Below are 21,966 nucleotides of genomic sequence, written 5' to 3' on the forward strand. Positions count from 1 at the left end.
CCTAACTTAATCTTGCAACATGTTTATCAAATAATTCTTTAGCTCTTACCCAAACTGGAGCAGTGGCTCTTTCAGGTAATTGTAATAAACTTGGCATTAAATCTTTTGAAAAAAATTCAGAAGCTTCTCTTGGTAATAAACTTGGTAAATGATCAATTGAACATACTGATAATTTTGGACCTTTAGTTAACCCTGAAACTTCAACAGTTGGATTATCAAATGTTGTTGCAATAACATATACTGGGATTGGATTATGAGGATTTGTTGTATCTGCACTTACATCAACTATAGTTGTTAATTTTCTATCATCAACATTCAAAGATTCCAAATTAATGAAAGGTGGGATTTTTGCAGATAAATAAATACAATTAATAAAAATATTAGTATCTACTATTTCTTTGAAAGGTCCACCTTTTGAAGTTTCTGCTATATCCCATTTAGCAATATTTGAATCTGGTATACCTACTTTTTTAAAAAAATCAATAGCTCCTGAACCACATCTACCTAAAGCACCAATAACTAAAGTTGTTGGATATTTTCCACCTGTTTTTTCCAAAGCTTTTGATAATTCAGATTTAACATATGAAATTAATTCATCTTCGTTTGGGTATGGAGAAACACCTGGTAAATTTTCATTTGGGGAGTGAGTTTGTTTAAAAGCCCAATCTAAAACACCAATAGCAGCTCCAGTAAAACCAGCATAAAACCCAAAAGCAGCAACTCTTCTACCTTGATCATTTTCCAAGAATTCCAAATCATATAAAGTACCTTTTCCATCTGGAAATCTTTTTAATACTTTTTCCCAACCACCTTGATCTTTATAACAATGAGCAAATTGAATATGTTCATGTATTAAAGGAAAAGTATCAGTTTCTGGTAATTCTTTTAATCCAAAAATAATTCGATCTTTTGGTGCATCAACCCATGAACCTTCAGGTACTATCTCTGCTCCTGCTTTTTCATATTCTTCAATGTCAAAAGTTGACTGTGAACTTTTCTCAACATATACTTTAAAACCTGAATCAATTAATTGTTTAGTTGTTGTTGGAGTTAATGCTGCTCTAGCTTCTAATGGTTTTGTTTCTGCTCTTAAATGAAGAGTTACCGGATTTGAACTCATTTGTTAATATATACTATAGTCTTTGATCAATTGATATATATCGAAGTAATATTAGTAAATAATAAAATTGTTGTAAAAAGTAATTGATGTAATTATCAAATGATTTTATATAATTTTTCAACCCTTTTATTATGACATAATAATTATCTATTTTTCTCGCTATTTGTCCCCCATAAATTTTTTTTTTTTTCGTTTGAGTCAACGCGGCAAAATTTTTTTCATTTTGTTAGTCATAAATTTATCTTATCTAACTTAGCATTACAATACATTACTTTTTATGACATTGATATGAAACTTGACATTAAATAATTGGTTGCAAAAATTATTTGATCATAAAATTGTCATATAAACGATTAGAGAGATCGAAAAATTCCTTCTTTAGTTTGTGCCAATAACTTTGAATGACTATATGTTATACAAACAATACTTAAATGCAAAATCTGGAAACAAATCTTCATTCAAACCATCAATTCTGACATTTTTTCTAGTTTATTCAATTAAATATTTTAAATCCAATTTACCAATATCTTTAACATATTCCAAAACAATATTTTTCATTTTTAACTCAGCTTCATTTTCCCATTTTTCATTGGCAACATCAAAACAATCACTATACTGTTTAAATAATTTTTTGATATTTGATATTTCCAATTCATCAGCTAAAATACCTTTTTCAATAGATTTTTCAAATATCAACCATGCAAAATTTTTATCATTGTTTATTAGAAATCCCAATATAATCGATTTGGTAATTAATCCTCGTTGTGAAAAACCTAGTTCATTAACTTTATTGGAAAGTTCATTAATATACTGGTTATACAAGTTTAAACCATCTTCGATGTTAAAATAAGATTTCATGATAATTAAAATTTGTAATAAATGAACAGTAATAGTTGAAGGTTGTAAAGTTTCAGCAATTTTTTTATCAATTTCCGAATTATTCAATATCGATAAGTAAGCAAATGATTTAACTACAGATAATAGAACAATTTGTATTCCATATGATGCTTTTGATTCATATTCGTGATATTTGGATAATAATTTTTTAGTATCTTGTTGGACTATACCAAAATTTTCAATTATCAATTTTCTTAATGGTAGATTTTTTGGTTCTATATCTATTTTGGATTCATTTATGTGGTTTATTAATGCTGTACCTAACTTATTCAAGTCATCACTGAGATGTTTTTCGAAACTTTTTGTAACTTCAATCATATCATAATTTATTATGTATAATGCAATAGTGTAATTTATGTTACTAATTGACTTTGAATCAAACTTGAAAACTTTATCGATATATCGTAAAAATAAAAATTTACCCAATAGTGCATTATCATTTATTGAGTTGTTCGTTAAAATTTTAAACATCATTTCGTGTGAAGTATTTATTTTGTCAGTAAATTTGATCAATTCTTCAACATTCCCATTCTTCAACAAAGTCTGAAACAAACTATTAATTACATTAAATTCTATAAGTTCACTTAAGTTGTGTTTATTCATGAATTCAATAATGAAATCAATTGATGAAAATTCCTGATCTTCATTTTGACCAAATTTTTCAATTAACTTATTCAAGATTTGTTGCTTGATCTCTGAATCTTCCAAAGGTAGTAGATATATTTCTAGGATTTCCTGATTTGAAATAACCCTTTCTGGATTTAATTGAATAAAGTGATTTAGTAACAATTCATTTTCAATTTTAGAAAACATGGATGTATATTTGAAAAAAGTTGAAAAATTCGGTATTAATTTTTGTAGTAATTGCTTTTTGTTTGGGTTTGAAGAACCTATCAATGAATTTATGAGCTTGATCCTGCTATTTTCATATTGGTCCTTATTTTCATCTTGTTCTTTCTTTAGCGAATCTTGTTGAAGATCATTTAAATTTAATTTGCTGATATCTTTACCTAGTAGACTGGTGAATTGCCTTATTATGTTGGGTTGATTTAAATTTGCCTTTGAAGATAGCATAAGTGGTTTCGGAATCATATTAGTAGGATGGTTGTAAAATGATCCAATTCAAGAAGATGATAAAATAAATTTTCATATAAGCTTAGATGTTTCATAAATCCGATACTTTTGATGCTACCAAACCATTTGAAAAGTGTTGCAAATTGAATCGGGCTTTGATAGCAAAATTAACATCCAGAGTTTATTTATAATTAAATTTACGAGTTTGATTCAACAAAATCATCCACTTGAAAACTTTGAATTGGGTAGTCCTTATCCAATCCAGCATACAAGTTATAAAAAGACCAATCATTTTGAAGAATCTAATCACCAATCATTCTTCAGATAACTCAAAAAAACTCCGAAATAGCAGAGAAGAATGACTGAACCAAATTACTCAACTTCAAAATCATTATTTTTGGGGTTCGATTTATCAACTCAACAATTAAAAATCATAGTTACGAATGAGAATTTGAAAGGACTCAAAACTTATAATGTTGAGTTTGACAACCAATTTAAGGAAAAATACAAGATTTATAAAGGTGTAATAATACCTGGAGATGATGGAGAAATAGTAAGTCCAGTAGCAATGTGGTTAGATGCAATTAATTATTTATTTGATAAAATGTCGAAAGATAAGTTCCCATTTGATAAAGTAGTTGGTATTTCAGGATCTGGTCAACAACATGGATCAGTATATTGGTCAAATGAAGCTGATAAACTATTGAAGAATTTAAATCCTAGCCAAGATTTGAGTGAACAATTAAAACCAGCATTTTCATGGGAAATGTCACCAAATTGGCAAGATCATTCAACAATACCCGAAGCTAATGCATTTCATAAGGCTATAGGAAAAGAAAATTTAGCTAAAATAACAGGATCAAGAGCTCATTTGAGATTTACTGGATTACAAATTAGAAAATTCGTAACTAGATCTCATCAAAGGGAATATGAACATACGTCAAGAATATCATTAGTTAGTTCGTTTGTTACAAGTATATTGTTGGGTAAGATTGATGATATTGAGCAAAGTGATGGGTGTGGGATGAATTTATATGATATAAGAAATACAAAATATGATGATGAATTATTGGCTATTGCTGCTGGAGTACATACAACTTTAGATAATCCCAAATCAAAAGAGCATCAACAAGAAAAAATTGAAGAATTGAAACAAAAGCTTGGACCAATCAAACCAATAACTTATGAATCTTCAGGTTCAATTTCAAAATATTTTGTCAAAAAATACGGGTTTAACCAAAGTTGTAAAATTTATTCATTTACTGGTGATAATTTAGCAACAATAATTTCATTACCATTACAACCAAATGATTGTTTAATTTCTTTAGGTACATCAACAACAGTGTTATTAATTACAGAAAATTATAATCCATCCTCGCAATATCATTTATTTGATCATCCAACTATGCCAAAACATTATATGGGTATGATTTGTTATTCAAATGGATCAGTTGCAAGAGAAAAAATAAGAGATGAAATAAATAAGAAATATAATGTAGAAGATCATACCAGTTGGGAGAAATTTGATGAGATTCTACAGAAAAATGAATCAGAACCTTTCGATGATAAGTTGGGAATTTACTTCCCTATTGGCGAAATAGTACCTCAAGCTCCAGCTCAAACAATAAGAGCAGTGTTAAAGAAAGACTCGGAGAAATATAAAGTCAAGAAATGTGAGTTGGGTGCTGATAATTTCACCATTGATGATGATGCATTAGCGATAGTAGAAAGTCAAACATTGAGTTGTAGATTAAGAGCTGGTCCAATGTTAAGTAAATCGTCTTCAACAACAGAAAATAAAGAATCACCACAACAAGATCAAGAAATATACACCAAATTAATCAGTAAATTTGGAAAACTATACACAGATGGTAAAGAACAAACACAAAACAGTTTATTATCAAGACCAAACAGGTGTTATTACGTAGGAGGTGCATCAAATAATCAATACATAATAAATAAAATGGGATCGATTTTAGGTCCTAAAAATGGTAATTTTAAAGTGGAAATTCCAAATGCTTGTGCATTAGGTGGTGCATACAAAGCAAGTTGGAGTTATGAATGTGAATTACAACAAAAACATATTCCATATGATGAATATTTAAAAAAATTATTTAGTGTCAATCAAGAATTAGAAAGTTTTAAAGTTATTGATCAATGGAATGAATATTTCGATGGGGTTGGAATGTTAGCTAAAATGGAAGAAGCATTATTGAAAACTGATGATTGAACATTTTCAATATTCTGAACGTTTTACTAGATATTTAGATTTATAGAATGTAGATAATTGACTACAAATTGATAAAATTAACAAGAATTATTATTAGATTTAACCCCTCACAATATTTACATCGATATATTCAACCATTCAATTGATTTTTCACTAGTGAACCAAAAATTAGGAGCAACCACCAAAACTAATAATATGAATTGAACACCAAAAGCAATTGATAAATATAATAATGAATTTGTCACCAACCCAATAATTAATGATATTATAATATTTGAAATTGTTGATATTTGTATGATTTTTTCAACTTTTGGTTGATTTGGAATTGTAACTGGAAAATCTAGTTTTGCTATTATGTCATCCATTTTGTTTTATATTTATATACAATATTTGATATAGATAATGTATTGTGATTATGTTGTAGATTATATCTAATCTATATAATACACGTATATTGTTATCAAATCAACTTAACAAATATTATAATTGACTTTATATTGAGCTACCAACCGAGTTTCTGAAAATTATTGTCATTAAATAAAATTAACCGACTCACATCTTACCTAATTCCAAGTTTGATCTCGACTGAAAATTTTGAAAAATTATTGAATAGGAACCGTTGTGGTTTTGATTCTGTACGGCATTTTTCTCGGAAATGCATTAAATGAATTGAAAAATTTATAAAGAATCAAACCAACCAAAGCTAGGGCCAAATTCACTCATTTTAGACACCACATTCATTTATATAAGTAAAGACATTCATTTAACAAAAGCTCAGCCTTACAACTTATTCAAACATTTTAATAAAAACACCAAAGATATGACAAAGAAGCAAGTTTTATTTGTTGGAGATTTAAATAAATCATTACCAGAATACCAAGAGTTTCATAAAAAGTATGATTGTATAGATTATAAAATCACATCAAGGGATCAATTATTGGGAAATTTAAAATCAGAATTCAAAGATATTCATGCAATTTATGCTGCATGGTTGGGTTTCATACCAATTGGGGGATTCCGTACTGTTTTAAAAGGTTATAAACCAAAGAATTTAAAAATTCTTTCATTATGTTCAGTGGGATATGATCATTTAGATGGTGAAGAATTGGCGAAACAAGATATAATTTTAACTAATGTACCAAGTGATGGTGCTGCATTACCTGTTGCTGACTTAGTTTTATTTTTAACAATAACAAGTTTTAGACAATTTCAAATATATGCTAAACAATTAACAAAAATATCAGATACTATTCAATTGAGATATAAATTAGCTAATGAACCATATAATAGTGAGAAAGGACAAGCTCACTTAACAAAAAGAGGGGCTGGTTATCATTTTGGTGAATATATAAATAAAAGATCCAATTTGAACCCTAATGGTCATAATGTAGTCATAATTGGATTTGGGCAAATTGGGAAATTAATAGGGAAGAAACTACATCAACTAGGTATGAATGTGACATATGTTAAAAGAAATAAGTTAGCAAAAGAAGAAGAAGTCAAATTGGGTTATAAAGCTCAATACGCATCATCAATAAATGAAGCAATAACTCAAAACCGTATAGATTTAATAGTGATAGCTTGTCCACAAACCCCACAAACATACCATTTAATAAATGAAGAAGTAATAACCCAAATACCAAATCCATTCAGAATCATTAATATAGGAAGAGGTGCAATAATTGATGAAACAGCATTACTCAATGGTTTAAAAAGTGGGAAAATTTTATTTGCAGGATTAGACGTATTTGAAAATGAACCACATATAAACCCCGAGTTAATTGAAAGAGATGATGTTTATTTAACTCCTCATATTGGAGCTTCAACTGTTGAGAATTTTGATTATACTGCTGTACAAGCTTTGAAAAATATTGATTTGGTATTAAGTGATAAAGAAGCTATTAATAAAGTTAATTAATAAAGTTCTAAGATTTAAATTATGAAATATGATGAAAATGTAAACATTACTGACTTATTTATAGACAATATTGTTATATTAAATGACAACACTATAGATATATATAGTACTACATAGACACTAAAATACTATTTGACAGCTTTATTTTTTTTTTATGATTGATAAGAAATTACAGAAAATAAAATTGTACCTTTTTTACTAAATCTTTAAAAACTTTAACAGGAAATAAAGAATGTTTCAGTTTTATTATATGCACAACTAGACTTTTTCATGTTGTTTGCATCAGATATCAATACTCGTTAATTCATAAAAATGAATAAGTACAATGTAAAATTTATATTTCTAAAGATCTGGCTAATTTGAATGTATCAGTTAGACCAACTTTTGGAGTATTAGAGCAGGGTCAAATTTGATTTTGGTGACAACTTGCTAAGCTCAAAAAGTTTTTTAATTATACTTTGCTGGAGTATTTATTGGGATGCAATGTAAAAGCATGTGTCAATTTTTATAAAATGATAAGTAAACTTCAATTATTACTTTACCTTCAATATCCGATAGTAAACTATAGACATAAATTTGACATAAAAAATTCTTAGCGCATTAATTCCCCTTACCTTAATAAAAAATAAATTATTATATTCGCGATAAATTGACGTTAGTAGATTATATTTAATACGGCAAATAAGATAAGAATCCACTAACGTTTATTCACACCAGGGTTCATTTAAACAATCAATAATAAACAATTGGGGTAAAGATTTATACATGTGGGAAATAAGTAATAATAGAAATATACATATAAAGACCTTGATATCCACAATTACGACAACATCAAATTTAATTAGCTAGTTGAAGTTTCGATTATATATTCAATGACAATACAAACACCACCTACAAATTCTACAATGTCACCAACAATTAAAACAGAAGAAAAATTAGAATTAATTAATTTAAAAGATCAAGATCTTATAGATTTCACAAGAACGCAAAATAGTTTAGCTTGGAAAGGTGTATTATCATCGAAAGATTATGTATTACGTGAATTAGTTTTAGGTAAATCAAGAATTGCAAATGACGGAGATAATGAATTGAAAGTATTTATGTTAAAAGATTTAAATACTGATCAACCATTATGTTCAATTGAATTGTTAATAAGAGAAAGTTTGAAATTTCATTATAATGAAACAACACAGAAATCAGAAATTAAAAAAGTATTGAGTGGTACAGTTGGTGGTGTATTCACATATCCTGAACATAGAGGTAAAGGTTATGCAAGAGTCATGGTTGATAAATTAGTCGATATTGCTAGAAAGGAATATTTGGGTAATGATGGATTTATATTTTTATATTCAGAAATTGGTGAATATTATGCCAAAAATGGGTTCAAGTCTTTTGGAATAGATTTAGTAAAAATCGATATAAATGATAATTTAAATTTAGATGATGTACCAGATATAAGCTATGATATTATACCATACCATGACTTCGAAAATTTAATACAACAGTACAGATCGAAATTTTTATCGGAAATAGAACATAAAATATCAAAAGATCATAAAACTCGAATCTCCATAAATCCAACATCACATTTAATAGACTGGTTTCACTTAAGATCAAAATTCATTACATACAAATTATTTGAATCAAAACAAGAATCCCAGCAAGATTTTTTCGATTTTCAAAATGAATCGTATGATTCAATACGAGAAAATTTTGAAAAATCACAACCAAAAATATTTGGATTAAAAACTTTCAATTCTTCAAATGAAGTTGATGGATTTATTGTATGGACTATTGATTGGGCTGAAGATAAATCTGAAAATTTTGCTACAATTTTAAAAATTGTATCTTTTGATAATGAACCACAAACTACAATAAACTTGATAAATTTAGCATTAAATCATTTACATAAAACTCCAATTATGAACAAACCAACTACAAAATTGACAATATGGGAATCTGAAATTAGTGAGCAAACTAAAAAATTTTTAGTGAAACAATATAATGCCAAAACAGGGATTGATAATTCTTCAAGATCTGCTATATTAATGTGTGACTCTTCGGAAGATGTGAAATTGCGAAATGGTGATTTGATATGGGAAGAAAATACAAAATTACCTTGGTTTTAAGAGATGGTACTTTATAGACATAGTAATAGATAATTATTTATTTTTTATTTAAAAGTTCTTTGAAAATTGTGTAGATTCAGCCAATCAATGGGTCATTTGTATCAAATGTGTTGTGCATAGTATGCATGTTTTTTTTAGTGATAGTTAAGCTATAATCTACGCTTTTTATTGTCATCTAACATTATCAAATATATTGTCTTAACAAATAATTATACACACTTCATACATCTTATATTTAAATCTCTACCTCCATAGAAAAATAAGATTTTTTTTTGGATTTTAGAATCTTTTAATACAATGTATTTTAACAAACATATATTTAATCAACAATTAAGTCAATAAATCTACCCACCAGCATCCCATATAATAAAGCTTATGAAGTGTAGCTCGTTTTAATTGGCTTTACAAGTAGTAAATAATTTAGTAATTGGCTCAATCATTATTTTTTATAGTCAACTCTATTAATTTAATTTTTTTATTATGTTTCAACTTTAATATATTTTTTCCCCTTAAGCTAAAATCCTATTAATATTTACAAATCTATTTAGTTGCAAATTTAACATATCAATAAACCAATTTTTTAATAATCACTTTTCATTTTTAATTCAAATCATTCAATTCAAACAAAACTTATAAAACTTATATTAATTACATCAAAATGCAAAATCAAAACATTTTCACTACTCAAGGATTCACTCCTTCTCCAACAACTGATGATTCATCATGGTTAACACCACCAATGTCTTTAAAAGCCAAATATGAACTTGAATATGGTGTTAAATTTCCAAAATCACCAAAATCACCAGAATCATCAGAATCATCCTACTATTACAACAACTTAGACACAGAACCAATTAAAGATTCATCAAAAGGTATTAATGCAACTTCATCCAATCTCAATAAAAATCAATTACCAAATGTTGATGATTATATCAGTAAAGAATCCTTAAACAACTTTTTTAGAAATTTAATTAAACCAGTTCCATTAGTTATAAGATATGAAGATTATTCCACCTTAGAAGATCATGTCAAAGAATTTGGTGAAAGTCTTAAAGCTAGTCATAATGAAGCTAATTCAAAAAACAATAAGGATAAAGCTTGTATAAAACCAGCTGCTTTAGATAATCAATCAGTCAGTATTAATAAGTTAAGTGGACCAGATTCATTAGACTTAAATAACGATAATGATAAAAATTGTCAATCAAATGCTTCTTTAGGAGTTGATCTTAACGATAATTCAACTAGTGATCAACAATTTGTATTAAATGTAAAAAATTTCCAAACAATGGATAATTCAGACGTTTTTTCAATTGAAAATATTGAACTCATTCCTTCAAAAAAAGATAGAAAACAATCAACCAAATCAAATCAAGCTATTTATGCATCTGAAAGTAAAGAAACTGATGCAAATGAATCTCAAACTTTTTCTGAATATGATTTGGATTACTTAAAAAATAATGGATTTATTAATGCAGAAGATAATGATGAAGATAAAAATACTTCTGTAGTTATTAACTCAAAAATTGCCAATGGATTAGACTCTTGTTATACAGCAGCTTCAAATACTGATAAGATTTTAAATACTGTTGATAGTGTTGGTGAACAATTGAATTTAGGTACTAATGAATCAGACTCAAATAATACATCAGCTTCAATTATTGATACTAGTTTAAAATCTATTGATAAAAATGATCTGATTGCTGTTGTTAACTCAAAAATTGCCAATGGATTAGACTCAAATAATACAGCAGCTTTAAATACAGATAAGATTTTAAATACTATTGATAGTGTTGGTGAACAATTGAATTTAGGTACTAATGAATCAAACTCAAGTAATACAGCAGCTTCAATTATTGATACTAGTTCAAGATCTATTGATAAAAATGATCTTAATGCTGTTGATAAACAAAAAAATCAAGTTGTCGAAATTTCAAAACCTAAAGAAGTTGATATAGCTTCAAACAATTGCAATCAAAAATTACCTATCTCAAATCCATTAACACAAAATTCTGGTAAAAAAATTAGCAATTCATTCACTAAAAAACTCAAGAAGTTTTTCAAACCAAATACAAAATCTCCACCTCAACCTCAACCTCAACCTCAGGAAATCGAACAAGTTAGATTTAATTTAAAACATTCAATTGTAAAAATTTTTCAAAAATGTAAACAATGGAAAATTAAAAAAATCTATTAATACAAATTCATTTGGTCCTACTAAATCAATATATCACAACAACAAAGTGTAATAGATCCTGTCTTTTTAGAAATCGAAGTAGATAAAAAAGCAGCAAAAGCCATAAAAGATCAACATTTTAATCACCTTTATAGATTGGAACACATAAGAAATTTCAAATTATCTTATGGGATCTATTGACTTCATTCATATTATAAAATCATTACAAAATATAAAATCAAAAAAAAAAAAAAAATTTTTGTTTATTCATTTCATGTTTCAATTTGTTTTTTTGTTTTTCAAATAATATTAGTAAGTTTAATAAAATAAAAAATCCAAAAACAACAAAAAATAAAAAAAAAATCCAAAATAATGCTAAATCAAATCAAATTTTATGGGAAAATTTAAATTAAATCACCTGGCCAGTTTTTTAATCAAAAGGATTCTAAAAAATTTCGTATATAAATTTAGTTTTTTTGTATTTCTGCTATTACCTATCTAAAATATACTGATTTATTAATCTAGTTTTGATGTAGTTTTCAACATTAATTTATTCTAACGTCCTATCTAATATTTCAATGATAATAATTAAAATGGTGTCGTGTCATTTTATTATGTTCTATGACTTTTTATTTTTTTTTTCATTTTCAATCTTAATTATAGTCTACATTAAATTGACCTTTAATTAATATCTCTGTCACTAATAGTGAATTAATATTTAAAAAAATTAATATAGTGAGATTATACAGAGGGATACCGCAGAGCTGATCTTTAGATGGGACCTGTTTGTCCTGAGAACAAAAGAGGGAAAGTCATTTCAATATAATATTTTTTTGCAAAAAAAGGACTTATTAACCAAATTAGGTAAGTACATACTTAATTTTGATCTGGAGAAAATTATTCATATTAATTAATATATAAATAATGAGCGAATTTCCAAAATTAAGTTTAGTCTGTAATTCTTTCCAACGTTCAAATAACGGTTTTATCAACTGGTCATTAATCTCCTGGGCATTAATTCTATTAAAGATCAATAATCAAAATCTACTAAAAAAGGGAGTTAACCATTGATATTTAAATCATATGAAAATATTAAAATATTAAATTAAGTGAGACAAAAAAGAAAATTAAAATTTCAACAAAAACCAACTCATTCTTTTGAAAAATTAAATTAGTTCATAACTTCATATATTGTTTTTCAATCTCATTTTTTTTTTATAAAGCATCTTATAGAGTAAACTCAAAATGTCAGATACAACAGAAACAAATCCATTAGTCGTATTTGCAACTCTTGCATCAATTATTTTATCATTTATTGGATTTTATTTTTTTCAACAATCCAAAAAGACATCAAATAAACAAACATTTGCATTAATTCCTGATAAATTTCAAAAATTCCCATTAATTGATATAAAAAAAGTAAGTCACAACTCTGCAATTTATAGATTTGGATTATCAAAACCAACTGATTTATTAAATTTACCAATTGGTCAACATATTTCTATTGGGGCAATAATAGATGGTAAAGAAGTTGTAAGATCTTATACTCCAATTTCAACAAGTGATCAACAAGGTCATTTTGATTTATTAATTAAAACTTATGAAAATGGTAATATTTCAAGACATGTTGCTTCTAAAAAAATTGGTGATACTATTGAAATTAGAGGTCCAAAAGGATTTTTCACACATACTCCAAATATGAAAAAAACTTTAGGAATGATTGCTGGGGGTACTGGTATTGCACCAATGTATCAAATTATTACTGCTATAATGAATAATCCTCAAGATAAAACTGTTGTTCATTTAATTTATGCGAATGTTACAGAAGATGATATTTTATTAAGAAATGAATTAGAAGAGTTTTCAAAACAACATCCTGATAGATTAAAAATTCATTATGTATTAAATCAAGCTCCTTCTGATTGGAAATATTCTGTTGGTTTTGTTACTCCAGAATTAATTTCAAAACATTTACCTCCACCATCTGAAGATACTAATTTATTATTATGTGGTCCACCACCAATGATTAGTGCAATGAAAAAAGCTGCAATTTCTTTAGGTTATGAAAAAGCAAAACCAGTTTCAAAATTAGGAGATCAAGTCTTTGTATTTTAAAAGAGTTGAGAAATGGGAAATTTATGAAACAATTAAATGAAAGGCTAATTTTACTCTGAAATTTACTAATCAATAAAGAGTATATAATGAAATTGTATAGTAGAACCATCAATAAACTAAACTAAAGTTACAAATTGAAGTCCACATGTTCCTTGATTTAATATTATCAAAGATTAGTCTCTAGTGATAAAGCGAGATCGCTAAGTAAAATAAAATATATATTTTTTCTTATCTAATCTTATCGGTTATTAGATTCTTAACCGATTTCTTATTTGATTAACGGCATATTATTAGAGAAAGTAATAATTGACAACATTAACTTAATTCTTATGAAATTAAAAATTAAAGTCAAGACTTGAGGTTGTAAAGTAACGATCTATATTAAAAATGTAAAATTCTGTATCAATAAAATTAAACAAGTAAATAATAAATAAATAATTTATGGAACTAAAATTTATAAACAATTTTAAAGAAAAAGAAATGACAGGCAAAAAATATTTACGACCTTTTTAGTTTAATTTTCATCAATAATCAATAGAACAATAAAGAGCAATAGATTTGAAGAGATATATATGACAATAGCATTAAGAAAGACGGTATACTAGATAATCATATACATTCACACATCATCAACAAATTCGTATAGGTTCATATACTATCATTAAAATAGAATTACTACATCTATTCCACGTGCATAACGAACTTCATTTTATATAGGATCAATCATTTATAGAATCACCACTAGTATGTTATCAAGTTATTTAATATCCCTATCGTCAGTAATAACTTTAATATTGTCACAACGAATTGAACAAGTATTTCAACAACCAGAAGAACCACCATCACAACCCCACTTTGATGTATCAGAAGGTAATAATTATATCCTTAGCACAATTCAAGATGATTACAAAGAAATCAAAATATCAAATATATTAGCCAATCCTTTGAAATATAAAGATTTACCACCAATAATAAGTTTACCAAAACAACATCAACGTACATTAAAACCAGGAGAGATTCCACAATATGTAATAGATTATTCACCAATGGTTTATTTATATAGTGAAGAAAAATATTTACCTTATGATATTGGAGAATTTGTAACTAATTTTCATGTCACATACAAAAATGGTACAACTTATCCAGGTACAGAAACTGATATGAATTTAAAAAAACTATCACAATTAAAGCATAGTAAAAAATTATTTTTAACTTCAAATTCAAATTTCGATGATGATCCAGATTGGATTACTGGTATAAAGAATAAACCAAATTTAATCAATGGTGAGATTAAAAATGCACCAGCTACTTTAATTGTTGTTGATAAGGGTAATGGATGGGTAGATGCTTATTGGTTTTATTTCTATTCATTCAATTTAGGTCCATTCGTAATGGGTCAAGGACCATATGGTAATCATGTTGGTGATTGGGAACATTCATTAGTACGTTATTATAAAGGTGAACCAATTATAGTATGGATGTCAGCTCATGGAGGTGGTGGAGCTTTTTATTATCACAACCTTGAAAAATATACAATTGATCAAAGACATCCTATAATATTCAGTGCTAGAGGTACTCATGCAAATTATCCAAGTGTTGGTCAACATCCTCATGATTTACCTTATGATATATTAAGTGATTTTACAGATCGTGGACCATTATGGAATCCTTCAAAGAATTATTTAGGATATACTTACGATGGTAAATATGTATTTCCAGCATTAAACAACTCAAATCCTAAATACATAGGTAGAGAATGGTCATATGATAATTGGCTCAACTACAAGGGTCATTGGGGAGATAAACAATTACCTGATAATGATACAAGACAAACATATTCTTTCATAGGTGGATACAAATATATCGATGGTCCAACTGGTCCTTTGAGAAAAAATGTCTTGAGAGTAGTACCATGTGAAAGAGCAAAATGGTGGAATTTTTGGAGAGGTTGTAATGTGAGGCAAAATATAAAATGGGGAATAGGATTAGAAAGTGAAGGTTATAATTGTGGAGAAGTATTTGTGAAAATGAAACCAAGATGGTTAAAAGTTCTACTACAAAAAATGACTTGGGGTGGTGGAATTTGTTATATTGTTGATTTAATTTATGGATAAAGAAAAGAAAGAAATTTTAGAGTGAATTTTATGTTTTTGGTGCTTGTTTAATTCGGTTTTGTTTGGTGTGTTTGTAATAGGGGATTTTTGTTCTATTGTATTTAAAGATAAATTAGAGACATAGTCATTTTAATAATACTAATACTGTAATGATAATGAGACTTAAAGTGTTGTAGATGTAAATCATTTTATCTTTCATTATTAATTTTTAATAAAGTAGCACAAACCTGAATAAAATTAAACATCTAAAATTTACTTCAAAAAAGTTTCACAACCAAAAATTTATTACATCGGATTTATCTCAGACCAAATTAATTAAAAAAGTCAATTAAAAGACTTCACTCACCACTTAAGCTTTATGATATAGCCTAAATTATATGTCTACACATCACCCTACATTTAGTTCATCAAGTGGGTTAGGAAGTGTATTTAAATCGATTACAAAAACTTTTAAATCATCATCACAACATAAAAATGTACCAGTTACTATAAATCCTACAGTTGTTGGAGGTGGAGAAGATTTACAAAAAATTATTAATGAAATACTATCAAATAATATATCACAACAACAACAATCTAAGGCGCTCGAAAAACTAATTGAATCAGTTTCGAAATATTCATTATCTTCAATTCAAGAAATATGGTATCTTGTAAGAAATTTTTTAGATCCTAAAACCAATAAAATACTACGAAGTCAAGTATTAAGATTATTGATTATATGTATTGAGAAAGATGACAATTCTGTAGGGTCTAGAACAAGATACTTTCAAGATATCTATAAGTATTGCCAATTTTTTACTACTGGGTTTGATCCAAATTTTGATTTGTTTTTGGATGCTCTTGTAAAATTAGCTATCGATGGGAGAGATATTCATGATTTAATTATTTTTGAAGATCATAAAAATTTAATTAGTTGGTTGAGTAAAGGATTAGAAGTTATTATCAACGTTCTGGAGAATGGGAGTATTAACGAAGATAACTTAAGTTATAGTATTAATTTGCTCAGTTTTATTAGTAATTGTCTCAAGTTCAATTATGGAGTCATTAATGATAATTCTGTGGGTAAAATCATTGAAAAAATCATAAAAATCAACGTGAATAATAATGAACCACTACTATTCGCAATTGTGGATCTATTAATATCAGTTTCAAAATATGGTAATATTCCCAGCAATGAAATCAACAAGATAGTCAAATACACATCAATAGTATATGGCAAAAATTCCAAAAATGAAAAACTCACTGAAAAAACATTCGATATAATTGATCAATTAGCTACTGAAGTCTCATATGATCGTATATGCAAACTCCTATGTCAAGAAATTTCAGAAACTGATAAACTAAGTATCATCAACTACGACATACATCACCACCAAAACTTAACTGATTTTTATTCATGTGTCGGAGCTATCCACTTGATTATACAATTACAAATTAAAAATATATTAATAGATAACAATAGGAATGAGTTTCCTTTTTTCTTAATCATAAAACTAATCAAGAAAATACTAAACCTTAACGTATCAATACTAAACAAGCTCATACTTAACTTATTCACTTCAATTTTCAATCAAGATTATTACATCAAAAATTTCAATTATCAAGTGGCTGGATCATTTGATAAAATATTCCCTTTCCAGATTTGGTATTATGATGAAAACTCCATATTTGATTTATTCAACACTTTTAAAATCAACGATGACAAAGACAGAACAAATATTGAAAAATTAACTGATTCATTAAGAGAGTTATACGAGAATAATGAGTTACTACTTCCTAAATCTAAATTGATTAATTTTTTCATAAATTTCAATAATTATTTATCTACAACTACATCAATTTTTGTACTAAATCAATTCGACGAAGATAAGAGTTGTTCATTATTAAATCCATTATGGAAAGATTGCTCCTTGCAAATCTTAAATAATTTTTACTACAATAAATCAACAAACTCAACTGTGAAAGTAAAATGTTTACAAGTTATTTTCAATGCATACAATACATCTATATCGATATTTGATTCAAAAGATATCAATTACGACATACTAATAGATATTTTGAAAAAATCAATAACTCAATCAAATGAAGAAATTTTATTATTTTTAGCTAAAGAAATTATAGTTAATTTATTAGTTAATTCTCCCAATCTAATATTCAATAAATTAATTGAAATTATAAAACCATTATATAAAGATCAACAAAAGCATCAAAAAAATGAAATAATAATGGCAAGAGGTTACGTTACATCAGTCAATACAACTACCGATACCGTCATTACATCATCATCATTATTTTTACAATACCTAACAAGATCAATATGTAAATCATTTATATTATCATCACCAGAAAGAGCACAAAAATGTTTTAATTTTTTAATTGATATAAGTCATGAAACAACAAATGGTGAAATCCTATTGGTGATCGCTAAAACTTTAATTAGAATTAGAGTTACTTCTGAAAATTATATATATTTCACTCAACCACTGGATATGAATGGATTAGCTTCTGCTTTCAAAAGAGATAACGCCAAAATAATTGCGGGTCAGTTATGGAATTATCCTGAGATTGTTGAATACATTCCTAAATCACATTTAAACAATCCAAATAAATTTTTACAATTACAAACTAGTGAACAAGTTGAAGGAGTTGATATTTATTACATAGATATTAAAAAATGGTTTCAATTGATTTTATACGTTTTTGAAAATTTTATTGATTGGGAATTATATTCATTTTGTTGGGCTCATTTTTGTTCACAATTATCAAATATGAATTTATTTTTAACTTGTAATGATGAGATATTAAATTTAAAAACTATAATATGTAATCAATTAAAATTAAAATTACCTAAAAATTTAAAAATTCCTTCAAATGAAGATTTAACAAAAGCTGATTTACAAGTTGCTTTTGTAAGATCATTTTCTGCATTAATTGGGTATCATGATAAATTTTCTAAATCAGATGAAGATCAAATTATTGATAGTCTTATATTTGGATTAAGTTCTTGGGAAAAAACTTCTATTCCATGTATTAATATTTTAACTATTTGTTGTTTTGAAATCCCTATGTCAATTAAAAAATATTTAACTTTAATTTTAACAAAATTACAAACTAAAATAACATCAGTTAATTCAAGTACTCATACATTAGAATTTTTAAGTTCATTAATTCATTTACCAATATTAACTTCTAATTTTACAATAGATGAATTTAAACGAGTGTTTGGTATTGCATTTAAATATATACAATATTCACGAGATTTGGAGAAAATGAATTTGTCAAAGAACAATAATCAATTAGAAGAAGTAATTTTAAAACATGGAGTTGATGCAGAAATTGAAAAAACACCCTCAACTCAAACTAATGGAGTTTCACCAATTTTGATTCAATATATATTAATGTTATCTTATAATGTTATATCAAGTTGGTTTCTTAAAATTGAAATGAATGATAGGAAAAAAATATCATCATTTTTAATTAAAAATCTCATTAGTTGTGATAATGAAAATTCTGAAAATCAACAAAATTTAACAGATCAAACTATGGGATTTTTAGATTTTATTACAAAATTTACTTATAGTGATTTACCATTAAAAATTATAAATTCTACAACTAAAAAGAAAATAGATGATGAAGATACTACTTCAGAAAAAACAATACTAAACAGATGGATGGTTGGTTGTTCTGTTGTAAGTATTGAAACTGATGTATATACTGGAGATACTGATATTTTAATTAGAAAACCAACTGGAGTATCAAAATTGATTATGAAATTAAATCATGAAACACCAATTGATAAAACAGAAGTTATAAATCCAAATTATTTTTTATTACAATTATTTGATTCAACATCAAAACCAATACCAATAATAGAAGATTCAATATTATTAAGAGCATTATCAGTATTAGATCGTATTCCTAGTGTTGAATTCCATAAGATTGGTATAATATATATAGATAAAAATCAATCAACTGAAAATGAAGTATTATTAAATAAAATAGGATCAATTGATTATCAACAATTTTTAGAAAAAATTGGATCATTAATAAAATTAAAGAATCAAAAAGAAATTTATTGTGGTGGATTAGATATTGAAAATAATTTAGATGGTGAATATACAAGGTATTGGAGAAATAAATTAACTCAAGTAATATTTCATATTACAACAATGATGCATACACCAGAATCAGTATCAGAAATTGAAAAAATATCACAACTGAATTCATCTTCTTCGACCACCACAACAACAACAAAAGAAATTTCATCAAATCAACAAAGAATAATAGAATTGAAAAAAAGACATATTGGAAATAATCATGTAAATATTTTCTGGGATGATTCAGGTTTTGAAACTTTTAATTTTAATTTAATTAAATCACAATTTAATTTTTTAAATATTGTAATAACTCCACAAACAATTGAATTAAATAAATCAACATCAATAATAACAAATACCATCAACAAAGAACGTAAATTTTTTAAAATTAAAACATATAGAAGAACAGGTATACCAGCAGTATTTTCAACTAATCATTTTAAAATTATAAGTTCAGAACAATTACCTTATATTGTTCGTAATCTATCAATATTAGCATCAGAATTTGCAAATGTATGGTATTCTTCTTTAAACTCAACTACAAATAAATTTGAAAGTAATTGGTGTCAAAGAGTTAAACAATTACATTTAATTTATGATAAATCATTAGAAAATTTTAAAAATTTATCATTACATGAAAATAATTTTAATGGAAATGATGAAAATAATGGATATAATGGATTTAATAATTTAAATCAAATTAATTTTGAAAAATTTGAAAATTTTGAAAATTTTGAAAAATCTTCATTAAAATCTTTATATAGTTCTGTTGAATTTAATTCTTATACTTTATAATAATAATTTTATATACACAACAAAGATTTGCTGACAGTTTTAAATTCGATTTGTAGACTTCTTAAAACTTGAATAGTTTATTGTTTTGTAAAATTATAAAAAAAACAATATATGTCTAAAACTTTTTAATTTAAATATACTTACCTAATTAGTTTTAAATTAAGGTTAATTGATTTGGAAAATATTTTAAACTTTAGTTAAATCCTTTCAACTAGTTAAATTAAGGTTATTGTAAAACCCCCTTTATTATTTGACGTTGTTCCTTTTTCTTCTTTCAAAATCATATGTTTTTACAACCCTTATCTTTTAGTCTTTTTTTCTTCAATACTTTACATGTTTATTTTGATTCAAATGTGGCATTTATCTAAGGGATTTTTGTATCAATAAAAGATAAAGAGTATAGATCAATGATAAAGATTATAAAATATTGAAAAATGCCTAAATATATATACGAAATTCTAGTAAATTCCTTTCATGTTAATCTATCTACATATTATCATATTATTACGAATCCATTAATTTTATGAAGGACTTATCTCGTAGAATACATTAATCTTATGAGAAAAGGATTTTCATAAAATGAAACCGTTATTTTTTCATTAACGAACAAAATACATATAAATTCGTAAATCTTTTTTTATTAAAATTAAGCCTAATTAATTAATGTAATAAATGTTAAAATATCACAAACGCAAGTGGAATAATATTTTAACGGAATATCTCTATACACTATACTAAGAATTGAAAAATTTTCCAGTATCCTTATTCACCTTAGAAAGTGAAAAAGAATAAGGGCTACATTGCATAAATATTATTAGGAGATAAGTAGTTATTAATCCATTGCTTATTGAATGTGTAACAAAAGGTTTCAGGGAAACTACTTTGTAATACTACATTGATCTAAACTTAAACTAGTACTTACACTCATAAAATTTCTAGAATAAAGGTATTAAGTCATTATAAATTTCCACTATTGGTAATTTGATCTTTTTTCTTGTTAGAGACGTCATTAAGGGCAATTTGTTGATATCATATTTGTCTAATTTGATGAGTTGAATTAAATTATTAAATTGGTTGCTTAATTTTGAATAAAATGCATAATTTTCAAAATTAACTTACTCTATTAAAATTTCTTTTATTTTTATTTAAATTGAAATTTGGGGTAAATATTTATACAGTTCTGAATAGAATTAGAATTTTTTTTTTTATTTCGCACTAAAATGACTTACTTATTAAAAAATTAGTACACATTTTTTTTTTATAATAACTAATGAATTTGATATGTGGGGTAAAATAAATAAATT

The 21,966-nt window shown here is 26.1% G+C and overlaps 9 protein-coding genes across 9 annotated transcripts; 7 read left to right on the plus strand and 2 right to left on the minus strand. All coding sequences in view use genetic code 12, as the record gives it.

Moving 5' to 3' along the window:
- Window position 1: 1 nt before the first annotated feature.
- On the minus strand, window positions 2-1,120 carry LYS1 (saccharopine dehydrogenase (NAD+, L-lysine-forming); the record flags this gene model as incomplete). Its single annotated transcript, XM_051761906.1, has 1 exon — window positions 2-1,120. One exon carries the CDS (start codon window positions 1,118-1,120, stop codon window positions 2-4), a length of 1,119 nt encoding a protein of 372 aa, XP_051621065.1.
- A 489-nt stretch (window positions 1,121-1,609) lies between these two features.
- Window positions 1,610-3,109, minus strand: KGF54_001528 (uncharacterized protein; the record flags this gene model as incomplete). The annotated part of the gene is made up of 1 exon (XM_051761907.1): window positions 1,610-3,109. The coding sequence occupies one exon, from the start codon at window positions 3,107-3,109 to the stop codon at window positions 1,610-1,612; it is 1,500 nt and encodes a 499-aa protein (XP_051621066.1).
- A 340-nt stretch (window positions 3,110-3,449) lies between these two features.
- Window positions 3,450-5,321, plus strand: XKS1 (xylulokinase; the record flags this gene model as incomplete). Its single annotated transcript, XM_051761908.1, has 1 exon — window positions 3,450-5,321. One exon carries the CDS (start codon window positions 3,450-3,452, stop codon window positions 5,319-5,321), a length of 1,872 nt encoding a protein of 623 aa, XP_051621067.1.
- An 820-nt stretch (window positions 5,322-6,141) lies between these two features.
- Window positions 6,142-7,239, plus strand: KGF54_001530 (glyoxylate reductase; the record flags this gene model as incomplete). The annotated part of the gene is made up of 1 exon (XM_051761910.1): window positions 6,142-7,239. One exon carries the CDS (start codon window positions 6,142-6,144, stop codon window positions 7,237-7,239), a length of 1,098 nt encoding a protein of 365 aa, XP_051621068.1.
- Window positions 7,240-8,144: 905 nt separating this feature from the next.
- Window positions 8,145-9,368, plus strand: KGF54_001531 (uncharacterized protein; the record flags this gene model as incomplete). The annotated part of the gene is made up of 1 exon (XM_051761911.1): window positions 8,145-9,368. One exon carries the CDS (start codon window positions 8,145-8,147, stop codon window positions 9,366-9,368), a length of 1,224 nt encoding a protein of 407 aa, XP_051621069.1.
- A 658-nt stretch (window positions 9,369-10,026) lies between these two features.
- KGF54_001532 (uncharacterized protein) lies at window positions 10,027-11,562 on the plus strand (the record flags this gene model as incomplete). Its single annotated transcript, XM_051761912.1, has 1 exon — window positions 10,027-11,562. The coding sequence occupies one exon, from the start codon at window positions 10,027-10,029 to the stop codon at window positions 11,560-11,562; it is 1,536 nt and encodes a 511-aa protein (XP_051621070.1).
- Window positions 11,563-12,786: 1,224 nt separating this feature from the next.
- On the plus strand, window positions 12,787-13,656 carry CBR1 (Cbr1p; the record flags this gene model as incomplete). Its single annotated transcript, XM_051761913.1, has 1 exon — window positions 12,787-13,656. One exon carries the CDS (start codon window positions 12,787-12,789, stop codon window positions 13,654-13,656), a length of 870 nt encoding a protein of 289 aa, XP_051621071.1.
- Window positions 13,657-14,402: 746 nt separating this feature from the next.
- KGF54_001534 (uncharacterized protein) lies at window positions 14,403-15,770 on the plus strand (the record flags this gene model as incomplete). The annotated part of the gene is made up of 1 exon (XM_051761914.1): window positions 14,403-15,770. One exon carries the CDS (start codon window positions 14,403-14,405, stop codon window positions 15,768-15,770), a length of 1,368 nt encoding a protein of 455 aa, XP_051621072.1.
- A 377-nt stretch (window positions 15,771-16,147) lies between these two features.
- Window positions 16,148-20,662, plus strand: TSC2 (Tsc2p; the record flags this gene model as incomplete). Its single annotated transcript, XM_051761915.1, has 1 exon — window positions 16,148-20,662. One exon carries the CDS (start codon window positions 16,148-16,150, stop codon window positions 20,660-20,662), a length of 4,515 nt encoding a protein of 1,504 aa, XP_051621073.1.
- Window positions 20,663-21,966: the final 1,304 nt, after the last annotated feature.

This window comes from Candida jiufengensis (genome assembly GCF_024610255.1).
Source record: "Candida jiufengensis strain CBS 10846 chromosome Unknown scaffold5, whole genome shotgun sequence".
Lineage (NCBI taxonomy): Eukaryota > Fungi > Ascomycota > Pichiomycetes > Serinales > Debaryomycetaceae > Lodderomyces > Lodderomyces jiufengensis.